The sequence below is a fragment of the Sarcophilus harrisii genome, chromosome 1, assembly GCF_902635505.1.
Source record: "Sarcophilus harrisii chromosome 1, mSarHar1.11, whole genome shotgun sequence".
In the NCBI taxonomy this organism is placed as follows: domain Eukaryota; kingdom Metazoa; phylum Chordata; class Mammalia; order Dasyuromorphia; family Dasyuridae; genus Sarcophilus; species Sarcophilus harrisii.
This window is the reverse complement of record NC_045426.1, coordinates 264,218,100-264,240,731: the sequence shown is the minus strand read 5'-3', so window position 1 is coordinate 264,240,731 and position 22,632 is coordinate 264,218,100. Positions and strand designations below refer to the sequence as shown.

General features: G+C 34.2%; 1 protein-coding gene across 2 annotated transcripts; it reads left to right on the top strand.

Moving 5' to 3' along the window:
• Window positions 1-20,411, top strand: GET4 (guided entry of tail-anchored proteins factor 4). 2 transcript variants are annotated; one of them, XM_003761499.4, is made up of 9 exons: window positions 1-466; window positions 8,814-8,892; window positions 9,399-9,480; window positions 10,467-10,616; window positions 14,682-14,820; window positions 16,499-16,639; window positions 16,754-16,829; window positions 17,109-17,181; window positions 17,676-20,411. In XM_003761499.4, the coding sequence occupies exons 1-9, from the start codon at window positions 309-311 to the stop codon at window positions 17,762-17,764; spliced, it is 987 nt and encodes a 328-aa protein (XP_003761547.1). In that variant the 5' UTR covers window positions 1-308; the 3' UTR covers window positions 17,765-20,411. The 2 variants fall into 2 exon arrangements, with proteins under 2 accessions (XP_003761547.1, XP_031797405.1); XM_031941545.1 differs by lacking the exon at window positions 1-466 and adding an exon at window positions 685-883.
• The last annotated feature ends 2,221 nt before the right edge of the window (window positions 20,412-22,632 follow it).

The window sequence follows — 22,632 nt, the reverse complement described above, 5'->3', positions numbered from 1 at the left end:
GGAGATTATGACGTCACTCGCCTTCCTCGTCCCCCGTCTTGGGGCGGGGCGGTTGTAGCTCCTCCTCCGTTGGGATGCGGCCCGCCCCAGGCGGCCTCCTCCTTCCGTCTGCCTTCGCCACCGCATCCCCTCCCATGAGGTCACGTGGAATGGCACATCGCCGACACGCCCGCTGAAGCGCCTGCGACTGTTCCCTGCAAGCCACCGTAGAAGCCCTCGGGCCGCCGCCAGGACGGAAGCCGGGGAGGCTGGAGGGTGACTACGGGCTGCGGCAGCCTCAGCGCCTGCTCTCTGCGCGGCCCCGCGGGATGGCGGCAGCAGCTGCGGCGATGGCCGAGCAGGACAGCTCCCGGAACAGCGCCCGGAACCGGGGCGGGGTCCAGCGGGTGGAGGGCAAGCTCCGCGCCAGTGTCGAGAAGGGCGAGTACTATGAGGCACACCAAATGTACCGGACCCTGTTCTTCAGGTAGCCGGAACTCGCGGCCGGACTTAGGGCGGCCCGTCTGTCTCGGGGCGCCGGCCTATGCTTTCCAGAGCTTTTCGCCTCGTCAACCTAACCTGGCACCGGCACCGCCCTCCTCTCTGTTTCTATTGGCGGAAGGGAGACCAGCCCGCTTTCTCATTGGCTCGCGCGACTGCCTGTCGCGGGGGGGGGGGGGTAGAGGCCCGGGGTTAGTATGATTAAGGCCGGAGAGATCGCTAAAGGGGAGCCTAGGCATGGGGAATGGAGGCTTCCGGACCTCCCTCTCTCCTTCTAATAACAAGCTGAGAGGAGTGCCAAGCCCCTGTCCTGACCCATCCATGCACCGGCTTTCGTGCCTCAAAACTCCGGATGGGTCCACCCCACCCCCTTCAGCCTCCCTCCCAGCCTTGACCTTTGCAGGTAGCAAGAGGGCCCCTCCCTCTTCCCGGAGCCCTGCTTAGTGACTAGTCCTCAGCCCCTTGCCCAGGGGCCTGGTCAGCTACTTGAGACGGGGGCGGGGGAGGAGGAGGAGGGGGGAGGAAAAGAGAGGAGGGGGAACTGGGTTTCCGAATCCCTTTTAGGGTCTGTATCTCTTTGCTTCTGTCGTGTAGAGAGCGGGCATTTGTTATTGGTTGGACACATCCCCCCATTACTAGACCATCTCTGTCTCTGGAAGCTAGCTGCCCTCTCCCAGACATCCCTCTCGCCTCCCATGCTGGGTGCCCCCTGCCATCCCCTCCCCGAGAAATTCCGTTTTTCCCTCCCCAAAGGTGTGAGTTTTAATCAGGTAGAAAGTTTGTTTATACGTAGAGTCTTTCTCCGCTCTTACTCTTGGTGGTCGTGCATGCATTGATGAACTTTATTAAGTAAGGCCCTTCATCCTTGTAGAATGTAATTGGCTAATTTCCTTAACGCAAGGCTTTAGTTGACTATGATTAGAGTTTGTGAAATACTGTGGTAAGTAAGCATGGTTTAGGTCATCTTTGTGAGACTTTGATTCTTTCTCAAAGGATCTTTGTTGATCGGGCAAGACTAAACTAGTATTAGAATTTGGGCTGCTTTTTTGTTGTTGTTGACTTCCAAAGTAAAGAAAAGTATGTATTTGTAATTATCTTGAGTCTTTTGGTCTTAGCATTACTTTTCATTGAGGAAAACCTTGTCTGTAAATGGTTTTCTTTAAAGATAGTTAAAATGCAATTTGCCCCCCAAAAAAATCAGATTGAGGATTTAAAGATACTTTTTTTCTCTTATCCACAACTATCTTTCATAGGTTTCTTATTTGCCGTGTCAGCCAGGAAGAATATATATTTGTTGTTGCTTGGTCATAGGAATTTTCTTTTAAGGGTGATATTGTGTAGTCAAAAGGGTTCAATTTCTTATCTGGTTACTAAAGTTAGTGACATAAAGTTGGAGCAGGAAGAGTTCCTTAGTAGTATTACTCCCTCATTTAACTTAAGATAAAGAACTTTGGAAGTTCCTAAAGAACTTCCAGGACTTGCCCCCAAATTGTCAGCTAGGGTATTAAGTAGCAGTTTTGTTTAGAACCAAGGTATCTTAATTCTAGACTTAGACTCAGTGCACTTTACATCAAGGTCTAATGATTTCTGTCCCTATGTGACTTTGTGAAAGTCACAAAACTTCACTTTTCTGGGCCTCCAGTTTCCTCATCTGTAAAAATAGAGGGTTGGATTAGAGAAGATAATCTCTAAAGTCCCATACAAATTTAAAATCTCTCATCATAGTGTCAGTTCCAATCCTGTAATTTAGAGGGGTTACGAGAACTTGTTGATCGTATTGGAATTTTCTTTATAATATGAGTTAAAACTAAGTTAAGAGGGCATTGATTAGAACTTGTAAATTTTTTTTTTGGCAATTCTTAGTTTAATAGGATTTAGTCTAAAATACTGTACCTATTAGGACTTGGGCTAAACATGCACAATTTAATATGCCATTTCTAAAACTAAATACAAATTTTTAAAATCATTTGTATTCATATTTTGTTGTTTAGCAAAACTTACATCAACATAATTGGAAAATAAGAATAGTATTTTGAGTGTTTTTTAAAAACATTTTCATTTAATTATGTTTTACTTAATAATTTAAATTTCACAATCAGTATTGTCTAATGTGCTCCTAAGTTGTTTTAGGAACATTTTGAGTTTGTTTCTATTAGGTTAAGTAATTAAGATAACTTTACTAATGCCTTTACTAAAATGGTGTTTAATCTAAATTGCTACAAAAGCTGCCAATTTATGTACTACCAAAAGTTTTATAAGTGTAATTCTTCCATTTTGTTCAAGGAAAATAAAAAGAAGGTTTAGATAAAGTGATCAGCCCCATATATTTTCTTTTCTAAAAAGTTTCTCCAATAACTCGCTTATTCCTATGAGCTCCCACAATAAAAAGGATGTTAATCTCTCTGTTTTATTTGAAATTGAAGGCAAAACAATTTTAGACCATCGTAATAGCTAAATAGTTTTTGACAGCTTTGAAATTTGCACAAATTAAACTATGTTTTATTTTTCTGCTTACAAAACATTTTTTCTGCTCCCTAAAAATAAAACTATTTTTAGTTTTACATGAGAATAGTTTTTCCCAATAGTTTAAAACAACTTATCTAATTGGTCTCTTGGTAGAAACCATAAGCACATGTTTATAATTGTTAACATTTGAAACAAAGTCTTAGCTGACATGCTAAGGGGCTGTGGTGTCTTAGTACAGTTGATTTTAAGAAAAAAAAAGTAAACTAAAAAGGTGTGTAGACATTAAATTTATTTGTGTGTCAGCTAGTCACCTTCTGAAAGTGTCAAGGGAGAGAATAGCAATCCATACATTTTGATAATATTTATGTATGTTTAAAATTGGCTTTAATTCTCTGGCAGTCAGATTTTCTTCAGTAGTAAAAGTTAATGTCAGTTATAATCAGGATAATTAAATCCTAAAGTTTTGAGATTGAATTCTACACGATAATTTTTTCATGTCTGTTGTTTTCTGAAAAGCAATTGCATGGATTTTAGCTTGTTCTTTACTTTCAATTGAATCTAAAGTTATTGAGATTAGTTAATGTACAGTTATTAAATTGATATACTCAGTTAAGGCTGGACCAAACCTTAGAGAAGAAGAAAATTGATTAACATATTGAGCTTAGATTTAAATTTTGGTGATTCCTAATTGTCTTGCTGAAAAAGTCTCAAAATATATACATTTTCATTAAATTTATTTTTAAAATAAATATTTATTGATTTTTTTTAATGTCAGTTCTTAGTTTAATAGGATTTGGTCTAAAATACTGTACTTAGGACTTGGGCTAAACATGCATAATTTAATATGCCATTGCTAAAACTAAATACAAATTTTAGAGATCATTTGTATTCATATTTTGTGGTTTAGCAAAACTTATATCAACTTAATTGGAAAATAAGAGTAGTATTTTGAGTATTTTTTAAAACATTTTCATTTAATTATGTTTGACAATAATTTAAATTTCACAATCAGTATTGTCTGTTGTCCCCACCCAGAGAAACCTCCCAGCTAACAAATAATATTAAAAAAAAAAAAAATCAACAAAACTGATCTACATTGGAAAAGTTATATATATGCAATATTTCTCCTTAATAGACGTCCCAAGGTGAATTTGGGATATCTTTTCATGTTTCTTTTTTTAAGCCGTGGTTAATATTTGTAATTTTGTAACATTCACTTTTGACATTTTTATTTTTGCTGGTTCTTTTCTTTTACATTGTTGTAGTCTTTGTATATATTGTTTTTCTAGCTTTGTTGATTTCATTCTGCAGCAATTCATACAGATTTTTTTTCATACTTTATCATTTCTTATAGAATAGTAATATTATGTTATATTCGGGTGTCACAGTTTGTTTAGCCTTTCCTCTATTGATGGATATCTACTTTTTTTCCCCCTATTCTTTGTTACCACAAAGTCCTGCTATAAATGTTTTGGCATATTTGGGAACTTTATTCTCATCAGTGGGTTACTTGGGGTATAAACCTAATAGGTTTGTTGGTGAAATTGCTTTATCTCAAGCATATAATTCCTATTTTGGAGAGGTTTGAGAGATTTTAAGGATATGAGAAAGTGTCCCATTGTCATTTAACCTTATTTCTAAAGGAAAATAGCATTTCTTTGGTTTGCAATGAAATCAAGCTAATAGGTTGTGTCAAAAAAAAGAATCAGAATCACTGGTTCATACATTTGGTTTAGAGAACATTTCAGAATATTCTCCAACATTTTTTATGGATTGGATATGATTCAAGTGACTATATAAAGCTATTGTCATCTGTCCTGTGTTTCATTTGTGACCACTTTTCTCTTATTCCTTTCATTCTAAGAAGGATACTTGATTCATTCTTAACCCACTGAAAGATCAGCTCAAAAGTTTTAGTAATTATCTTCAAATTGAAAAATGAGTGAATACCACTGGCCTCAAGGGCCATTACCAATTGAGTATGAATATGTTCCTAATGATGAATTGACTGTCTACAGATTTCATACTTAAATCTTTGTATTTGTCTTTGTCATATCTTTCAGTGACTATATTGATGTTTTCTATTGATTCACTATAAGGGATCACTGTTTAGTGATCATATTGACTTTCATATTGATTATAGTGTCTTTAATATTAGAATATAAGGATGGACATCTTGTGGAACCATGTAATTCTAGAGAGCACAGAGTTAGAACATCTTATTGATTCCATTACAAATTCTTCATGTTGACAGTTATCTATATAAATGGTTATAATTTGGATACTTGTACTTGATTCTAGATTTTTGATACAATGCTGCTTTTATTTGTACATGTTGATCCTTTCCTTTGAGAATTAGACCTAACATTGGTTCACATTACTAGTTTTTACTTTTTCTTAATAGAATTTTCCCCTGTGAAATTTTTGAAAGAGTCTCCCTCTGTAGCCAGATTTTTTGGAGATGATCTAAAAGTATGAGAGAGATTTGTATTTTTAGTTCAATCATTATATGTGATTAAATGTTTTAAAATATCACATGGAACTGAAAAATGCAAATAATCTTTCTCAAAATTAACCAGAAGAGGTATAGAATGGTAGTTTTGTAAAACTTCTTTGATCTTATAGTGTTTGCTAAGTGATCCGTCAGCATTTATAACATTATATACAGTGTGCTTTAAAATATCAGATGATATTCATAATAAATCAGTTGTGAGATCTGATGACAGAAAAGAAACCAGTTTTTATAATAAAACTACTGTATTATACATAGACTATTAAATATTAAGACAGCTACTTGCTTTCACAGACACATTTCGTTAATCTTATTTGAACTTGTATTTACTGAGCTTTTCTGACTGTATTGAATCCTTCATTGATGGAATGGAGTCTAGTAATAAAGTAGACTTATACCTAAGTTTCTTGAATTCTTCCTTGGCATCACTACCAGCATGGCAGTGAAACAGTTTAAAGGGTATTTTGGACATTTACCTGATTTTTTTTTTCTTACTATGGTTATATAGATTTCCTGCCAATATGCAGCAATATTTAGACCCCCAGAGTAAATAGAAAGTTACAAGACTGACTATTTCCCATAGATTATTCACTAAGAGAATGTAAGAGTATTTGGGTTTATATTAAGTTAAAATTAGTGTATGAGTCTATATTATTGTTAATTGTGAAATGATTTTTTAAAATATCTTGACAAAAAAGTGCAAGTTAATACTCATAGAAAAAGTATAAAAGAAAAAAGGCTAATTTTTTTGTGTGTAGTCAAACTTATTTCTCTCTGTGGGTAGATCTGCTGTTGAAATTGGCATAATAACATATAGTAGATAAAACTACTCTATTATTCTGTAAGTATATTTTTAAGTATGAAGACAGTCTCCAGCTTTTACAGACACTTTATCATTATTCTTATTTAATCCTGTGTTTACCAAATTTTCTTCTCCATTGAAATCTTATTGTAATGCTTCATCTTGTGTTTAAGGTGATTCAGATTTTGGACATTATGCCAGTGGAGAATTCTCATTCATGGTTCCTACCTGTACAATTCCCAGAGAATCTTTTCATAAATGTTTCACAAGTGAAATACAGTATAGCAAAAAAAGCAGCCTTCCATAGTTATGTGAATCATGCCCCAATCCTTAGAAAATAGTTGTCTTCCATTGCAGAGAAACTTTGAGACTATGCCCTATTATATAATGGATTCTATGGTTAACCCCAGAAAACCAGAGAGTTAGAGTTGATCCCTCAGGTTTTACCACAATTATTAATAAAGACCATTTTCCAGTGAGTTGTTATTACTTTTATGACAAGGAGCAAGCCACTTACTTTTTGTCTGTGGCCTAGCTTTCTTATAAAATAGGAATAATAAGAGCACCTACTTCCTAAGGTGGTTATGAGGATAAAATGAAATAATAAATGAAAGTGTTCTGCAAACTTCAAAGCATCTTATACATTTATTATTATCTTTAAATTTTTTAGAGATGATAGGCAGTTCATCTTGGTAAAATGAGATAAACCAATTTTACTAAATTTTTCCTGTTTAGGTAATTGTTATTTATTATTTCAACTTATTACCTTTAATGTAATTTACCTGGCTCTGTTTCAAAACAAGAAACAAGATTAAGAATGTTTGTCAGAAGATTTTGAAGAATATAATGCTGAAGACATTTTCTTTTCTTTTAGTCATTAGAGTGGTTGAACTTTGAATGGAAATTAAATATAGAGGAGAATATGTGCAGTACAATTTATTTTCTGCTTAGTGCCACTTCTAATTCTACTCTACTGGTGGGATTTGTTATTTGTTCCAGTTTGAAACAAACTACTGCTTCTTATCTCCTCTATATTCTAATTTACTTCCAGTACATTCCTTTGTATACTTGCTTAAATCTTCTTTAATCCAGAAGTCTCACACTGCCCCAAGGCAGCATTCTATCCTTAGAATATCATCCTCCATCCTGTTAAATTTAGAGTCTTCTATTCAGGTAGCTGAAAATTTGAGCAGTTTTATAGGACTAATGAATAATAGAGATAGTTATTTTCTCTGCCTGTTTCCTTTCAGGGTTTGTAGTCTTGAGTCTACCTTGCTCACTCTGCCCTCCAAGTGTATATTTTATGCATATATTGGGACTGATTGCTGATAATATTTGCATATTTGATATTTTACTTCCATTGACTAATGTGCCATCTATGGTTTATTCATATCTATGGTGTCTATCCAGCTGTAAAACTGAAGAGGGCAGAGATCTTGTTTCATCCAAATGTATCATATACAAATAAATGCTGGATAATAAATGTTTGTAAATGATAATAGGCTACTTCCTTGCTGTTGTCCTTCTCTTCCCCATGCAGAGACGTTTGGTAGTGTGTGAGAAGCTCAGACTTCTTTTTTAGCTTATGAAACTCCAAAAAGATCTCTGAATATGAGAGGTAGAAGGAGTCTTAGATATATTATAGTCTTATCCTCTCATTTTACAGATGAAACTGAAGCTCAAGGAAATGAATTACTTTGAGTTACACTTACAATTACTTTGTGTGAGTAAGTAGACTTGATAGGATTTGAACTTTGGTCTTCAGACTTCATAACCATCCCTGGTATAAAGTTGTATATACAATAAATAAAAACTTGATACTAGTTTTTTTGTTTGTTTGTTTGTTTTTGTTTTTGGGTTTTTGTTTTTTGTTTTTTGCTGTTGTTTAGTCAGTTCATTCATGCCTGACTCTACATGACCCCATTTGGGTTTTTCTTGGCAAAGATCCTGGAGTAGTTTGCCATTTCCTTCTCCAGCTCATTTTAGAGATGAGGAAACTAAGGCAAACACAGGGTTAAGTGATATTTGCCCAGAGTCACACAGCTAGTAAATCCCAGACAAGATTGAATTCAAGAAAATGAGTCTTCCTGACTCATTTCTATCCACTGTGCCAGCTGGGTGCCCAATTATAACTTTGAAGACTTGTATATTTTAACATTAAATTCTAGATGTAATTTAATTAGTCTTATAAGGTCAGTTTTTTGTTTTTTTTTTTTTAATGCACCTGAATGAATTTGTTAGACTCTCTCAATGATATTAGTTCTTTTGTCCATTTGGAGCAATTTGGATGCACTGCCTAATTCAGTGGTCCTCAAAGTATAGTCCAAAGAATTGTTGGGGTCTCTGAAACCCTTTTAGAGGGTCTACAAATTCAAAATCATTTTTTATTTCTAATATAGTAAATAGCTCTAAATATAACCCATGTGAACAAAAACTCTTTTAACAGATCCTCGATAGTTTTTTTAACAACATGAAGATACTGAGAGCAAAAGTTTGAGAACCACTGGGCCCTAACTTGACTATTTTAACATCATAGTTTCTTCATTATTACAGGTACATGTCACAAGGCAAACACATAGAAGCAAGAGAACTAATGTACTCAGGGGCATTATTGTTCTTCAGTCACAGTCAAGTAAGTGACTTTTTGTTTCTATTTCTGTTCTAGAAAAAACCAAAATATGAATGCTAAAGAAAAAGACTAATAGGCAGCAAGCTGTGGGCTGATGCTATGCATTCTGTCCCATTTTGAATCAGTTTTGACAGCAGTAACCTGGTTGTTCCTGTTGAATACAAACCCACATCTGCAATAACAGCTACATGGAGCCTGCCTTATTTTGTGCTGCTTTCATGGCTTTGGCCCCAGCCCTTATGGGCTGCAGTGGCAGTGTTAGAGCTAGAAATACCTCATAGATATTCATTCATATTGTAGCCAGTTACAGTATATCCAGTAAATAATTATTGTGCTAGAACAGTTTCATTTATCTATTTACAGGCATTGAATCATTTGAAAAACTGGTTAGCACTGCTTGTTTAATATATGCCTTTGAAAACCAAAAGCATCCCTTTTTTGTTTCTAGAAACTAATCAGAGCTTCATAACTAACAGTATGCTTCTTGTTTGTTTGTGTATGTTTTGTAGCAAAACAGTGCTGCCGATCTTTCCATGCTGGTTTTAGAATCCTTGGAGATATCAGATGCGAAAGTAACTGATGAGCTATTGGGTGAGAATTTTACTGTGTTGAGCTTTACAATGCTTAAAGTACATCTGCATTTTAGAGATTATTTTTAGCTGGCCACTGATGTAATGATTTCTTAAGCCTCTTAACTCCCTTTTTGGTGCCTTGAGTTGTGATGTGATGTGGTATTAATTTTACTGTAGAAGCATCACAGCACTTTTCACAACTGAAGATCATAGTCTGATTGAGTTAGTACTGAACATACTGGGACACTTAGCAAACATACTATGTTTTATAGGTGGAGCATGATTTTTGGCACTGTCCTCTCCCCCAACACAGGAGCAACATGTAATGTCTGCACAGTAATTGACCTCTCCGCCGCTTTGATGGACAGCGGCTTCCCATCCAGTCAGCGAGGTGATGTGCGCATTGCCCGCGAGTCGGCCATTTTGTCAAAGAAACTTTGCTTGGCGGACTGTCTAATTCGGTAAGCGTGCAGTTCGTGAAGCCCTTTTTATGAGCTTCCCAGCTGGAAAGAATATGGTGAGGCCTAGCCACCCCTTGCCTCCACTACTCTTCCAGAGGTCTGTGGACAAATCGGAGAATAAAATTGGGGAGTCTATAATGTTTCTGTGACTCCATTCTGGCGCATTTACTCCCCAGTCCCCTGATAGTGTTGCCCCATTCTATATTTCATTCTTCCACGGGGACCAATCTCCCCACTCCAAACGTCCCTGACCCCCCAACTTGATTATATCTGGGCTAAGCAGTGAGACAGGAAATATTTTTTCCCTTCCTACTCACTAAGGGAGAGTGTGGCTTCTGGCACTGCAGCGGAGAGGTCAATTGGATGTTAACAACTCACAGAATTAAAATAAATTTAAATAGTACATTTGGTACATATATATTTTTAAATGCTCTGCAACTTTTTTTTTTTAAAGTAAAAGAGTTGATTTTTAAGTGTATTGTATTTATAGAACACTAAATATGTGTTTTCTTTGATTAAGGATTTATGTTTATGTTACTTTTAGAAAATTTGGCTAAAGTGTTTAGTTTGATGGATCCAAATTCTCCCGAAAGAGTGGCGTTTGTATCCAGAGCACTAAAGTGGTCCAGTGGTGGATCAGGGAAATTGGGCCATCCAAAACTACACCAATTATTGGCTGTCACGCTATGGAAAGGTAAGAATCATTCCTTTGAGTCATTTAAAAATTGAAACATAGCTGTGGAACATTTCGTGATGATTCACAATTTCATGGGTGTAAAAAGAAGAACCCTAACTGCTGCATGGGAATGGGGGCAGGTGAGAGGGAGTGGACACTAAATTTGAATTCAGAAGATTTAAGCTCAGATTCTTACTCTGCTGTTGTTTACTGCCTAGATGACTATTTTTGAATCATTTAACTTCTCTAGGTCTCAGTTTCCTCTTTTGTAAATTGAAAGAGCTAGATGACCTTTAAAAGAGTTTTTAGCTTAGATAATTATTCTACAGATTATAAAAAGTAATGTTTGTGAAAGTACTTAGAAATGAGATGTTATTCTACTGGTCATCCTGCCATCTAGGGGAGGGGGTGGGGGGGGTAAGAGGTAAAAAATTGGAACAAGAGGTTTGGCAATGGTTAATGCTGTAAAGTTACCCATGTATATATCCTGTAAATAAAAGGCTATTAAATAAAAAAAAAAAAAAAAAAAAAAAGAAATTAGATGTTATGTAAATGTAAAGCAGTGAGATGATGAATAATAGAGATTAATTGTGTAAATATAACCTTTTATTGAGTATTAATATAGATATGGCCATATGACCTTTATTTTCATTTTCACTTTATAATTAAAATAGTTCTTAACAGCTCTAGATTGAGAGGTGGGGGATGGGGTATTCTTTAAAATACATCAAGAAGCATTTGTCCAGATCTAAGTGTCTATACTTTCTGCTTCTTTATTTCACTTCTTAGCTTTCAGTAAACCTTTAAGAATACTTTGGTTTGATACTTTAGCTACCTAGGCTAAAATTAATTATAATACAATCAAACTTCATTAATTGTGAGTCATTTGGAATTCATTATGTAAACAAGTTTAGAATATTTGAGAGAACAAACTTGCACCTTCAAGTATCATAACAACAATGAAAATGATCATCACAAAGCATTTTTATATTCATTATAATAGAAATGGATATGGGAGAGAGATGCTCTCTTGCAATCTGGGAGGAATTAGGAAACCTGTGAATAATTAACTCTTATTCATTTTTCATATTTATAGTGACTAATCTCTGAAGTAAAAATCAGGACAGGTGGTCTGGAAATATTTCTTTGATAAAGCTTCATTACAAGTAGCTTTTCTTTTCTTGAAATCAGGACTGGTTCAATAAATACAGAATGTTGTTACCTCTGTGTTCTCTCAGATTTTTCTTGCTCTTTTAGCAAAAGCTTGTAAAAAAAAAAAAAAAGACTGTTATTGTTCTGAAAAGTAATGGAACTGGAAGAAAAAAAAAATCAATGAAATTGCATTTCTTTAATAAATAAAAATTTTAAGCTGCATAATTAAGATCTTTTATAAATCCAGCCTTTTTGCCCTGCTTCCTCTTTATTGCATAAATAAAGTAACAGTTTAATTATCATTGCTTAGAGGGTCATAGATCTACAACTAGAAAAGATCTGACCGGACATCTCATCTAAGGCCTACCTCGTTTTACAAATGAATAAATTGAGGCCTAGAGAAGTTGTGACTTGATCAAGGCCACACCAAGGTAATAAGTAGGAAAAATGAAATTTGAACCCAGGTTCTCTCATTCCACTGGCCTCTCATTTACCCTGCCTGTCTTCTCTAGCTCCATATTCTTTACATAAAATAGTCTGTGCATTACCTGGTCTCTCCTTAACACATGCTCAATCAATCCTTTTTCATAATTATATGCCAACTTTTTCTTCATTTTGTTAAAAAAGAGGTTTATTAATGAAAATAATGAACTATCTCCCAGCACAATTCAAGTGTTTGTTTTTTCTTCTTTTTTTTTTTTTAAGTTAAAAAGAATACCTGGAATTAGTCTCAACAAAAGACATTTTTAGAAGAATTTTTCTTCCCTTTTTTTGTCATTCATCCATTTCTGTGAAAAAGTTGTGGTTTTTTAAAAAATTGTGATGTTTTGCTCAGTCATTGTACTGTGCCCAGGAATGGAAGATAATGGTATTCATGGAAGTGGGGGTAGTCATTGGTATCCTAATCCTGTATACTTGGGCAAGTTATTTTTTTTTTAAATTATTGGTCAAATTGCAACTAATCACGGTAGACACCTTTGTAAACCATAAAGCTCTATATAAGTATCAATTATTATCAAGGGGATGAGGACTAGTCCTTTGATTTTTGTTGGGACAGCAAAACTCTAGGGAGATGAAGCTCCTTCTACTAGTGTAGGTCAGAATTTGCGCTGCATCCCAGAGCCTGAAGAATGTAACCGCCCAGCCCAAAGGCTACACAGCCTGCCAATATGTGTGTGTGTGTGTGTGTTGGGGGGAAGGTGGATAGGGAGAATAACAGAGTTAGTTAGGTCTTTTTCTGTGCCTTGATGTATTGGATTATCTCATTAGAATTGAATTATTTCTAATTTGAGCCTTTTCTGCCAAATACCATAAACATATATTTTAAAAGCTAAGATCCAGATAGGCTGAAGAAAGAAATTTTTTTTTTTTTTTTTTTTGCTAAGGCAATTGGGGTTAAATGACTTGCCTAGAGTCACACAGCTAGGAAATGTTAAATGTCTGAGGCCAGGTTTGAATTCAGGTCCTCCTGATTTCAGGACTGGTGCTCTATCCACTGCACTAGCTGTCCCCTGAAGAAAGAAATTTTCTACCATACCATGTAACTTTATTGTTTCTTTTTTATTTATTTCATAAAACATGTCATCAGTGTTTTTTCTCATTTTTGGTTTGACCCAGTTATAAACTCTGCATTGATAATTTTTTTCCATCTTTGCAGTTCTTTGTTATTTATTTATTTTTGTCCGAGCGGTTTCCTGGATCTTTTGTTTTCTCCCTTTGAAAAGTTCTCCCTTCTTTTTTTGGAGATTTATTTTATTCCTCTAAATTTTACCTTTGCCTTTTTCTTCCCATATGTATGCTTTGCCGTGAAGTTAGGCAAAACAGTTGAACTTAAGAAGCTTTTACTTTATCCAAAATCTTTACATTACAATTACAATACAGTAAATTAATGAATTAGAATTTTAGCTTGTTCTTTTATGAGAGAAAAATCCCTTTTTTTAGCTGAATAGTTTGTGCCTTGATTATTATAAATATTAGCATTTGAAAATATTGACTGAAGTTTGTGTCACTGTTGGAAATGGAGTAAGCATTAAATTCAAATTCTTTTGGTCAGCATATATCATCAATAATTAGTGATTATGTTTTCAATATTTACTCCTATATGGCAAGGTACTATTGGGCATCAAGGGAGATACAAGAATCAATAGGACAGGATACTAGTTTTCAATAAATTGTAGTATAATAGAGATAAGATAGTAGGCTGTCTTATCCTGTTGAGGACTAGACCTTGAAAATAGGTAGAATTTCAAGAACTTAAGGTACAATTAGAATGAGGATTAATAAAAAATAAACTAATAACCATTAGCTAGGTCCTTGACAGCAAAGATTTCTTGCCATTTTACATTTTTGTGGGTTAGCTATATATGTTAGATTAAAGTTGAAAATAAAATGTAAACAGGATCCTAATGAATGAATTTGCTGATGTGTTTTCACTGATGGGGTTTGAAATTAGTTTTTTAGTCAAAATAAATTAAAGATAGTTTATTTCTTACAGTCTTACAGGGCTAATAAATAATTGGGGTAGGGATTCACATTATTTCTTAGTAAATTTTTTAACATCCTTTATTTCTTAAAGTAAGTCCCAGCACTTTTTGTTTTTGGCTCAAAAATATGACTCTCTTTACTGAGAGTGTAAAGCTCTGAAATTTAACAGACTTGTGAACTTCAAATAATTTACTTACATAGATGGGAATGTTTTACATTCAGGGATGCTGTTTTGTTTTCATTTTGAAAACAAAAAACAATTTTTTTGGCTATAGGACTTGTATTAATGACCAAGCTAATTTTTCTTCCCTGTTTCAGATGTAAGATTTTAATTTAGTCTTGAGCTATATAAAATAATTTTAGCAGAAAATTTTTGACAAAAAAAATTTGTTCTGTTTTAAAAACTATCCAAACAATACTAAGTATTTTTCCTTTCCTCCCTTCTAGAACAGAATTATTGTGAGTCTCGGTATCATTTCCTGCACTCCACAGATGGAGAAGGATGTGCGAATATGTTAGTAGAATATTCTGCCTCTCGAGGATATCGCAGTGAGGTGGACATGTTTGTCGCACAGGCAGTCTTACAGTAGGTGTTCCTACTTCATTTCAAGACTATTTATTTTGAAAAATATTATGACATTCTGGAGCAAATTAAAAAGCTGTAGTTTGCAGTTTATAATTTGACAAATTAAGAATAGTTGTGCTTTTGATGAAAATCTTAAGATGGTAGACTGCTGGTTTAATAATTTTTTCAGGAACCATGCCTTGTTAACCTTTGAATATCAAAACTTTGTAAGTCTTAATTTTTGATAACTTATTTGAACTTCTAAGTCATTTAATTATCTTAATTGAGTAGCACCAGAATAACTTTGAAATATTTACAAATTAAGTTAGTCTAATTTCTAAAGTGTATTGGGGGGGGGAGGGCAATTAAACCAAAGCATTATCTTTCTCTATCTATCCCCCTTTAAACCTTCCTCTCTGAAAAAAGAAATACACATTTGATTATGAGAAATGCATGAAAGTTTTTTACTCTAAATAACACCAACATAATGAAATTGAAATTTGATTTTCTTTAAAAACTTTTTTTTGCTTGTAATAATGATTAAAATTCTGTGTAGTGTTGACTTTTATTAATATTTTTTAAATGTAATAATGATGGATTTACAGAAGTGGAGAACTCCCCTAAGAGACAAAAGAAGCAAAAGGGAAGAGATAACCCAAATGTGTTGTAGAGTAATGTATTGTAGTGTCCAAACAGGGCAGAAGTCATCTATCCTAGATGCTTGGGTTTTGATTTTTTTCCCCTAAATCTTTCTCCTTTATATGCATATTTTTTACATGTGTAATTTACTTTTCTATTCTATTAAAACCCATTTTGGTTTGGCATTTAGATACATTTGGATGAGATTTACTTTGCGGCACTTTAAGTGCAGAACTTGATATACTGGTTCCTATTTGCTTTGCTTAATAACATTATCACAAGGTTGTTTGGTTTTTTGGGTTTTTTAGTGACGGTTCATTGATAAAGGAATATGTTAAACATCTAAGAATGTGTTCTTGTCTTCAAGTGTCTTGCATCATGTTGGAAACTACGAGTTATGCAATAATGTTTTGGAATTTAATTGATGTAAAAGTTTAAAATAGAGTTTTTTATTGGTATAAATAGTCTCTTTAGAACTGAACTCAATACTTTTAATGAATTAATTATAGTCTATTTATTTTTGTACTCCCAAATTGTTCTGAGATTAATGTTTGTGGTGATGTTAAGATGAAAAGTTTTCAATGAAGTACAGTTGTAGAGCTGCAGCATGGGAAAAAAAAATTCATTTGATGCTTTTGACTGTTAAACAGAAGTTGTTTATGCTCCTTATTTCCTGACCCAAGGGATTCTAATATGATCTTTATATGCTATTATATATGTAGAATTTGCCTGTATTATAGTGGCATTACCTTTATATGCTGTTAGAGAATAATAGTCATATAGTATTTGAGTTTTTCCAAGGGATAAATGTTTTCATTATTGTATGCAGTAAAATGATATGAGAGAATGCTTCTTAGAAATCTTTGGATTAGATCAGATTGACAATTTTTGTCTAATTTGGGCCAGTTCTTTTTAATTCCCTTTGATAGAGATAATAATAGCTTGTAAAAATTAATCAAAAAGTACTTTGACATTTCTATGAAATTTTAAAATCTGAAATCATATACTACTTTTTATGACCTTCCCAAAATAGAGCATTTAAATTTTTTTTTTCCCTTAGGTTTCTCTGTTTAAAAAATAAAAGCAGTGCTTCAGTGGTGTTCACAACATATACACAGAAACATCCTTCAATACAGAAGGGACCTCCATTTGTACAGCCTTTGCTCAACTTTATTTGGTTTCTACTGCTGGCTGTTGAAGGGTAAATTTTATTGGGTGTTGTTGGATTTGTTTGATTTGGGGGGGGGGGGAGTGGATAGCAGTATTTTGATTTATGGTGTAAGGTTTCATCATTCTTTTCTGTTTGTTTTTTCAGAGGCAAACTAACCGTATTTACAGTATTATGTGAGCAATATCAGCCCTCACTCAAGAGAGATCCTATGTACAACGAGGTTAGTAGCTAGCTGTGTTTTATTTGAAGTTGTATTATTAAATAATACATACTATTTAAAATGAAAAGGACTTCATAAACTTATTTTTGCCCTCAATAGGATAGAATGGTGTTACCCTTCGTGATGATACAAATTTAACCAAAATGTAATGTCTTTTGAAAACACTGGGTATAAGGAATTGAGTCATGAAAATTATGATGGATCTATGTGAACTATGTAAGTCAAACTTCCTTTTCCAGTATTTGTAATTGACAGTAGTATCTCTTTCCTCTTTTTTAGTATCTCGATAGAATAGGACAGCTCTTTTTTGGAGTACCACCCAAGCAGACGTCATCCTATGGAGGCTTATTAGGTAATAACTATATATATAACTTTAGGTAAAAAGTCATATAGAAAAATTTATTTGCAAATATTACTAATCTAACTATCCTTGCTTAATTTTTGAATTTAAATCCATATTGTCATATATGTTTTGTTTAGCCATATGTTCCATCTTTAAGCACAAAATAATAATATGATGATGAGAAATGATTTATTTGAATTCCCATAAAGGCAGGCATCCCTTTATCTCAGTTGATAGCAGAAATTATGCTAAGGAGCTGTAATTTCCTTTGATTTTGATGTGTAGTATCTCATGTGAACAAGAAACATCACTTACTAGTCTCTGAAGCTGTCTAGGTGGCAGTGGTTCATAATGTGCCTACTTGTTACCATTGGCTTTACCAAGAGTGGCTGAACACTCTTACAAATTTTTTTGTAAGTTGAAAATGATAAATTTTGAAACTTAAAAAATGTACTTTGAGATGTTTATGACTTTTTTCTACATTAATTTCTCATTTATTGTAGGGAACCTTTTGAACAGTCTTATGGGATCAGGGGAGGAAGAGGATGCAGAAGATGGTCAAGAAGATAGCAGTCCTATTGAACTTGATTGAAAACTCTTTTCATTAGGAACTGCATGAATCAGACAACTTGATAACTCAAAAGACATTTTCAGAATATGAGCCCTGAAATTTTGTTTTTCACAACTAGGAGGGCTCTCCATTCTGTAAAAAAGAAGGTTGCTGAGATGTTTATAATGTTTGGTCTATATTATTTATGTAAAAAGGGTAGCCAGAAGAACTGATTGGAGTGATTGTTAGCAGCCTTTCAGTATGCTGACCAGTGACTTTTGATTGAGTTATATAGTCATTTATGGTTTCAAATGCAGTATTCCTTTTCAGATTAATACAAAATAAAGCACAGGCATTACTGTTACTTTTACCCTTTCAAAATCATTTTGTTTCAGTTTCTTATGGGGGAAAATGATACATTCAACCTTTGCTGTCACAGAGGAATGTCTTAAAAGACAGGATAGTTTTTAGCTTTTTCTCTGAGCCTGGTGCCAAATGTGTTTTTAAGACATGCCAAAAGAAAGGGTGCATTTCAATTAACTAGATAACATCAAGCTAACTACTTTTTGGAGTACAGCAAATTTTTGGAAAACAAGAGTTGGCTATCTCGAATCACAGTGTAACTTGTGCCCATCAAAACTGATTTTTTTTTTTACCCTTTCAAATGTGTGCGTTCTGATTTTTGCTTTAAAATTTGAATGGATCTTTGTCGCATGTAGGTAAGAAGTTGAAGATACTGAAGTCCATCCTACTGACTTTATACATAACAAATTCTCATGTTGATCTTTCTCTTTCATCCATGGGATTTTGCTGCCTTTAATGGACTTTTAACAGTATTAGTTGTATATGTATGTAAGGTGACAGTTGTGTTTAATAAAGCAAGTCAGCAACCCCTGCCTTTTTCTCTAAGTACAACCACTTTTGAAATGTCATTTAAAGAAAAGGGATACTGCAAAACTTTAATTTCTATCTTAATGCAATATTTATTTTTATTGGGTGAATGATTCCTTTAACTTAACATTTTAGAGAAAAAAGACATGAAATTACAGGAATAACTGCAGACCAGGAAGTAGGAAGTCTACATTTTATCACCTTATGATGCAGTGCAGTATGCCAGATAGTACCAATATAATTACAAAAGGGGGTGGGGGGGAAACACTTTATTTTTTCACAGTTAAAAGACGTAGATTAATACACAGTGATCATGCATGGGGAGGAGGGAAATCCAATTTTATTTACTGTACAAACAAATGGAATTTAAAGGAAGGTTTTGTGTTAATGTTGAGTTCAAATAAATACTTTATACTGGGACTTGAAGCACTGTTGATTTTTGAAGTATCTAAATGGGGAGGGGAAGTGTCTCATTTTAAGCCTTTTTCTCTCCAACATGAAAACACTGAGTACTATATTCCATCAAATTTCTGATGGGTAGGAGCAGCATTTAGTTACAAGCTGCTCTTTAGTTGCCAGGCCTTCTTTCTTTACTCAAGGCTGGGCTAGCTTATTTCAATAAGCTATACATGTACCCCATGTCTGTAACACAGATCAGAACTTCTCTAGTGTAGTTTAGAAGGTGAGATATTTTTCTTTATTGGGCACTGATGGTACACAGAAAACATCAATTTCCATATACTTACACACATATAATAGGATGCTAAGGTTTAAAGGAAGAGATTTTAGAGGCCATTTCATCCAAATTACTCATTTTGTGTTGAGACAGAAAGGGAAGTGATTTGTCCAAGACATCACATAGGTGGTAAAGTCTAGATTTAAATCCAGGTTTTCTGATTCCAAATCCATTATTCCTTTTAACATACCATACTGGCATAGATGTTTTCTGTCTGTCATCGATGCTTAATTTTTTATTTTTTTAGTTTCCCCATTCCTGGTATAGAGCTTCTACATCTAGAAATCATCTAGATAAGTATAATTAAAACTTTGGTCTGTTGAAATGTCAAGATACTTAAAATAGTGTAACTACTTCCACTTAGTAAAGACCTTTTGAAAAATGTGTGGTGTTCTGTATATTTGCTGTAAAAATTAAAATTATTCCATCCAACTAAGAGACCTCCCAGCAGCTCTTAGGCTTATGACTCATTGGTGGTATCTACAAAGTAATCTGGTATTTTCTTGTGTTGTGATTAGGCATCCATCAGATTCTCCAGAGAATTAAGTTTTGATAATGACTTGATTACCAACCCTACTGTTTATTTTTTTTTCTTTCTTTTTTTTTGGCTTTGGTATTTCATTTACTTTTTATCAGAAAATTTTTAGAGATTAAAACCTCTTTGTGGCACAGATGTTTATAATAGTGACAGGGCAGTTTGACCATGTTACGATCACACAATCATGTACCTTGTATCATTACTGTAGTGTATTTAAGCATGTGCAGTAATAAGCTTGTCAATAAAACCTTTCCAGCCTATAAAGTGTGTGAGTTAGAGATATGACATCATCTGATTGGACTCTGTGGAGTGATTGTACTAAGTGTAATTTTAGCATTCTGTTTTCTTGCCACTAATTCCACTTCTGTACAGATTTTTTTCTTCTTAAATGTTTCCTCATGTCCCCAAATAGATCACGTGCAATTGTGGGAAGAATCCTGAACAAAATCTACAATCAGAGAATTCTACTTTACAGTTCCAGATCCAGAGAGATGTAATAAATCAATAAAATTTGAAATAAATCACTTGGCTCCATCCATATGTCATTTCCTATTCTTATTTTCTAGCCTGTTCTCACATGGTCTTTTTTGTTGGTCTTTTAAAAAGTGTTTGTTGATCCTTTACTGTTTTTTGCTAACATCTGTGTTTCTGTGTACTTACCCCTTCATATAAAAACTCCACTTATAACAAAGAAAAATAGTTAAGTAAAACAGACATATCTGTGACATATGTATCATTTCATACCTACATTCAACCACCTCTTGTCAAGATGTTTCAAAGTTTGTCACTACATTTGTCTGAATTCTGTTGTCTTTTGCTCTTTATCATGGACATTATATATGTCTTGGTTATGATTTTAGATCATTCTACAATCGATTCATAGAAATTTTTAAAAATAAGTTTTTACTGATGTCATTTGGTGGTGGTTGTTTTTTTTTTTTTTTTTTTTTTTTTAACATAACCTTACCTCCTGCCAAGTGTCTTCCTCCCTCCTCAAGAATTATATAGCAAATAATATTTTTGAAGAGGAAAAAAAATTGTAACTGATGGATATAATGAAAAAGTGTGAAAGCAAGTGCTGTGGATCTCTCAGTTCCACAAAGAGGGTAGGTTAGAAGTTTCATCTCTTTAGATCATACTCAATCTTTATAATTTTGTTACATTCACTTAATTTTCTCATGTTTAGTTTGTCTTAAAAATTTACATTTTAGTTACTGTGTATATTGTTTTCTTAGCTCTGCTTACTTCACTGCATTAATTCATATTGATCTTTCCATGCTTTTCTGTAGTTTCATATAATATTTTTTCCTCAATAATATCTTATTTTTCCAAATATATGTAAAGATAGTTTTCAACATTCATTTTTGTAAGATTTTTTGTGTTCCAAATTTTTTCTCCCTCCTTCCCTAATTTCCCCCTCCCCAAGATAGCAAGCAATTTGATATAGGTTATACACCAATATAATTTCTTAAGATACAACTAATGTTCCATTACAATCATGTACACAATTTAACTCTTCCCCAGTCAATTGACAAATGCTTTGTCTCAATTTTCTTTGCTATATAAATATTTTGGAGTATGAGGATTTTATTCTTATTGATCACTTCCTTGAGGTATAAGCTTAGTAATGGCGTCTCTGATTCAAAGGATAGACATTTAAATAATTTTATTTTTGTAATTCCAAATTGTTTTCCCAAGTGATCACACCAATTCATAGCTAGTTTATGTATCTTTCCATGATACCTCCATCATTGATTGTTCACATTTTTTGCAGGGTATGAGGTGAAATATCAGGGTTGTTTTGAGTTTCATTTCTCTTGTCATTAGTAATTTGGACCATTCTTTCAAAAATTTCAACTCCTTTGACCATTTATATATTGGGGAATGGCTACTAGTCATATATATTTAATTGCTTATATATCTTGGCTACCAACTATTAATCAGAAATTTGACATGAAGATTTCCCCATTTGACCACTTTATTCTAGACGCATTAATTTTGTCTATAGAAGCTTTTCTGTGTTAAGTAATCAGAGATCAATTTTATCCTTTGTAATACCTCTATAGTGTGATTAAGAATACATCTTCCAGGGCAGCTAGGTGATGCAGTAGATAGAGCACCAGCCCTGAAGTCAGGAGGACCTGAGTTCAAATATGAACTCAGGCACTTAACACTTCTAGCTTTGTGACCCTGAGCAAGCCACTTAACCCAATTGCCTCAGGGAAAAAAAAAATACATCTTCCCATAATTTTGTAAGAGTATGATACCTTTTTTTTTTTTTAATAGTAATTTTTTATTGACAGTATCATTGTTGACATATATAATGATCTCTTGGTTCTGCTCATTTCACTTAGCATCAATTCATGTAATTCTCTCCAAGCTTCTCTGTATTCATCTTGTTGGTCATTTCTTAAAGAACAATAATATTCCATAACATTCATATACCACAATTTACCCAACCATTCTCCAATTGATGGGCATCCATTCAGTTTCCAGCTTCTAGCCACTACAAACAGGGCTGCTACAAACATTTTGGCACATACAGGTCCCTTTCCCTTCTTTAGTATCTCCTTGGGGTATAAGCCCAGTAGAAACACTGCTGGATCAAAGGGTATGTACAGTTTGATAACTTTTTGGGCATAATTCCATATTGCTCTCCAGAATGGCTGGATTCGTTCACAACTCCACCAACAATGTATCAGTGTCCCAGTTTTCCCGCATCCCCTCCAACAATCATCATTATTT

Excerpts from the sequence above, each read along its gene's own strand:
- GET4 (XM_003761499.4), top strand. The coding sequence starts at position 309 with ATGGCGGCAGCAGCTGCGGCGATGGCCGAGCAGGACAGCTCCCGGAAC. Across the intron at positions 16,640-16,753 it reads CTACTGCTGGCTGTTGAAGG|AGGCAAACTAACCGTATTTA; the intron begins GTAAATTTTATT and ends TTGTTTTTTCAG. Across the intron at positions 16,830-17,108 it reads GAGATCCTATGTACAACGAG|TATCTCGATAGAATAGGACA; the intron begins GTTAGTAGCTAG and ends CCTCTTTTTTAG.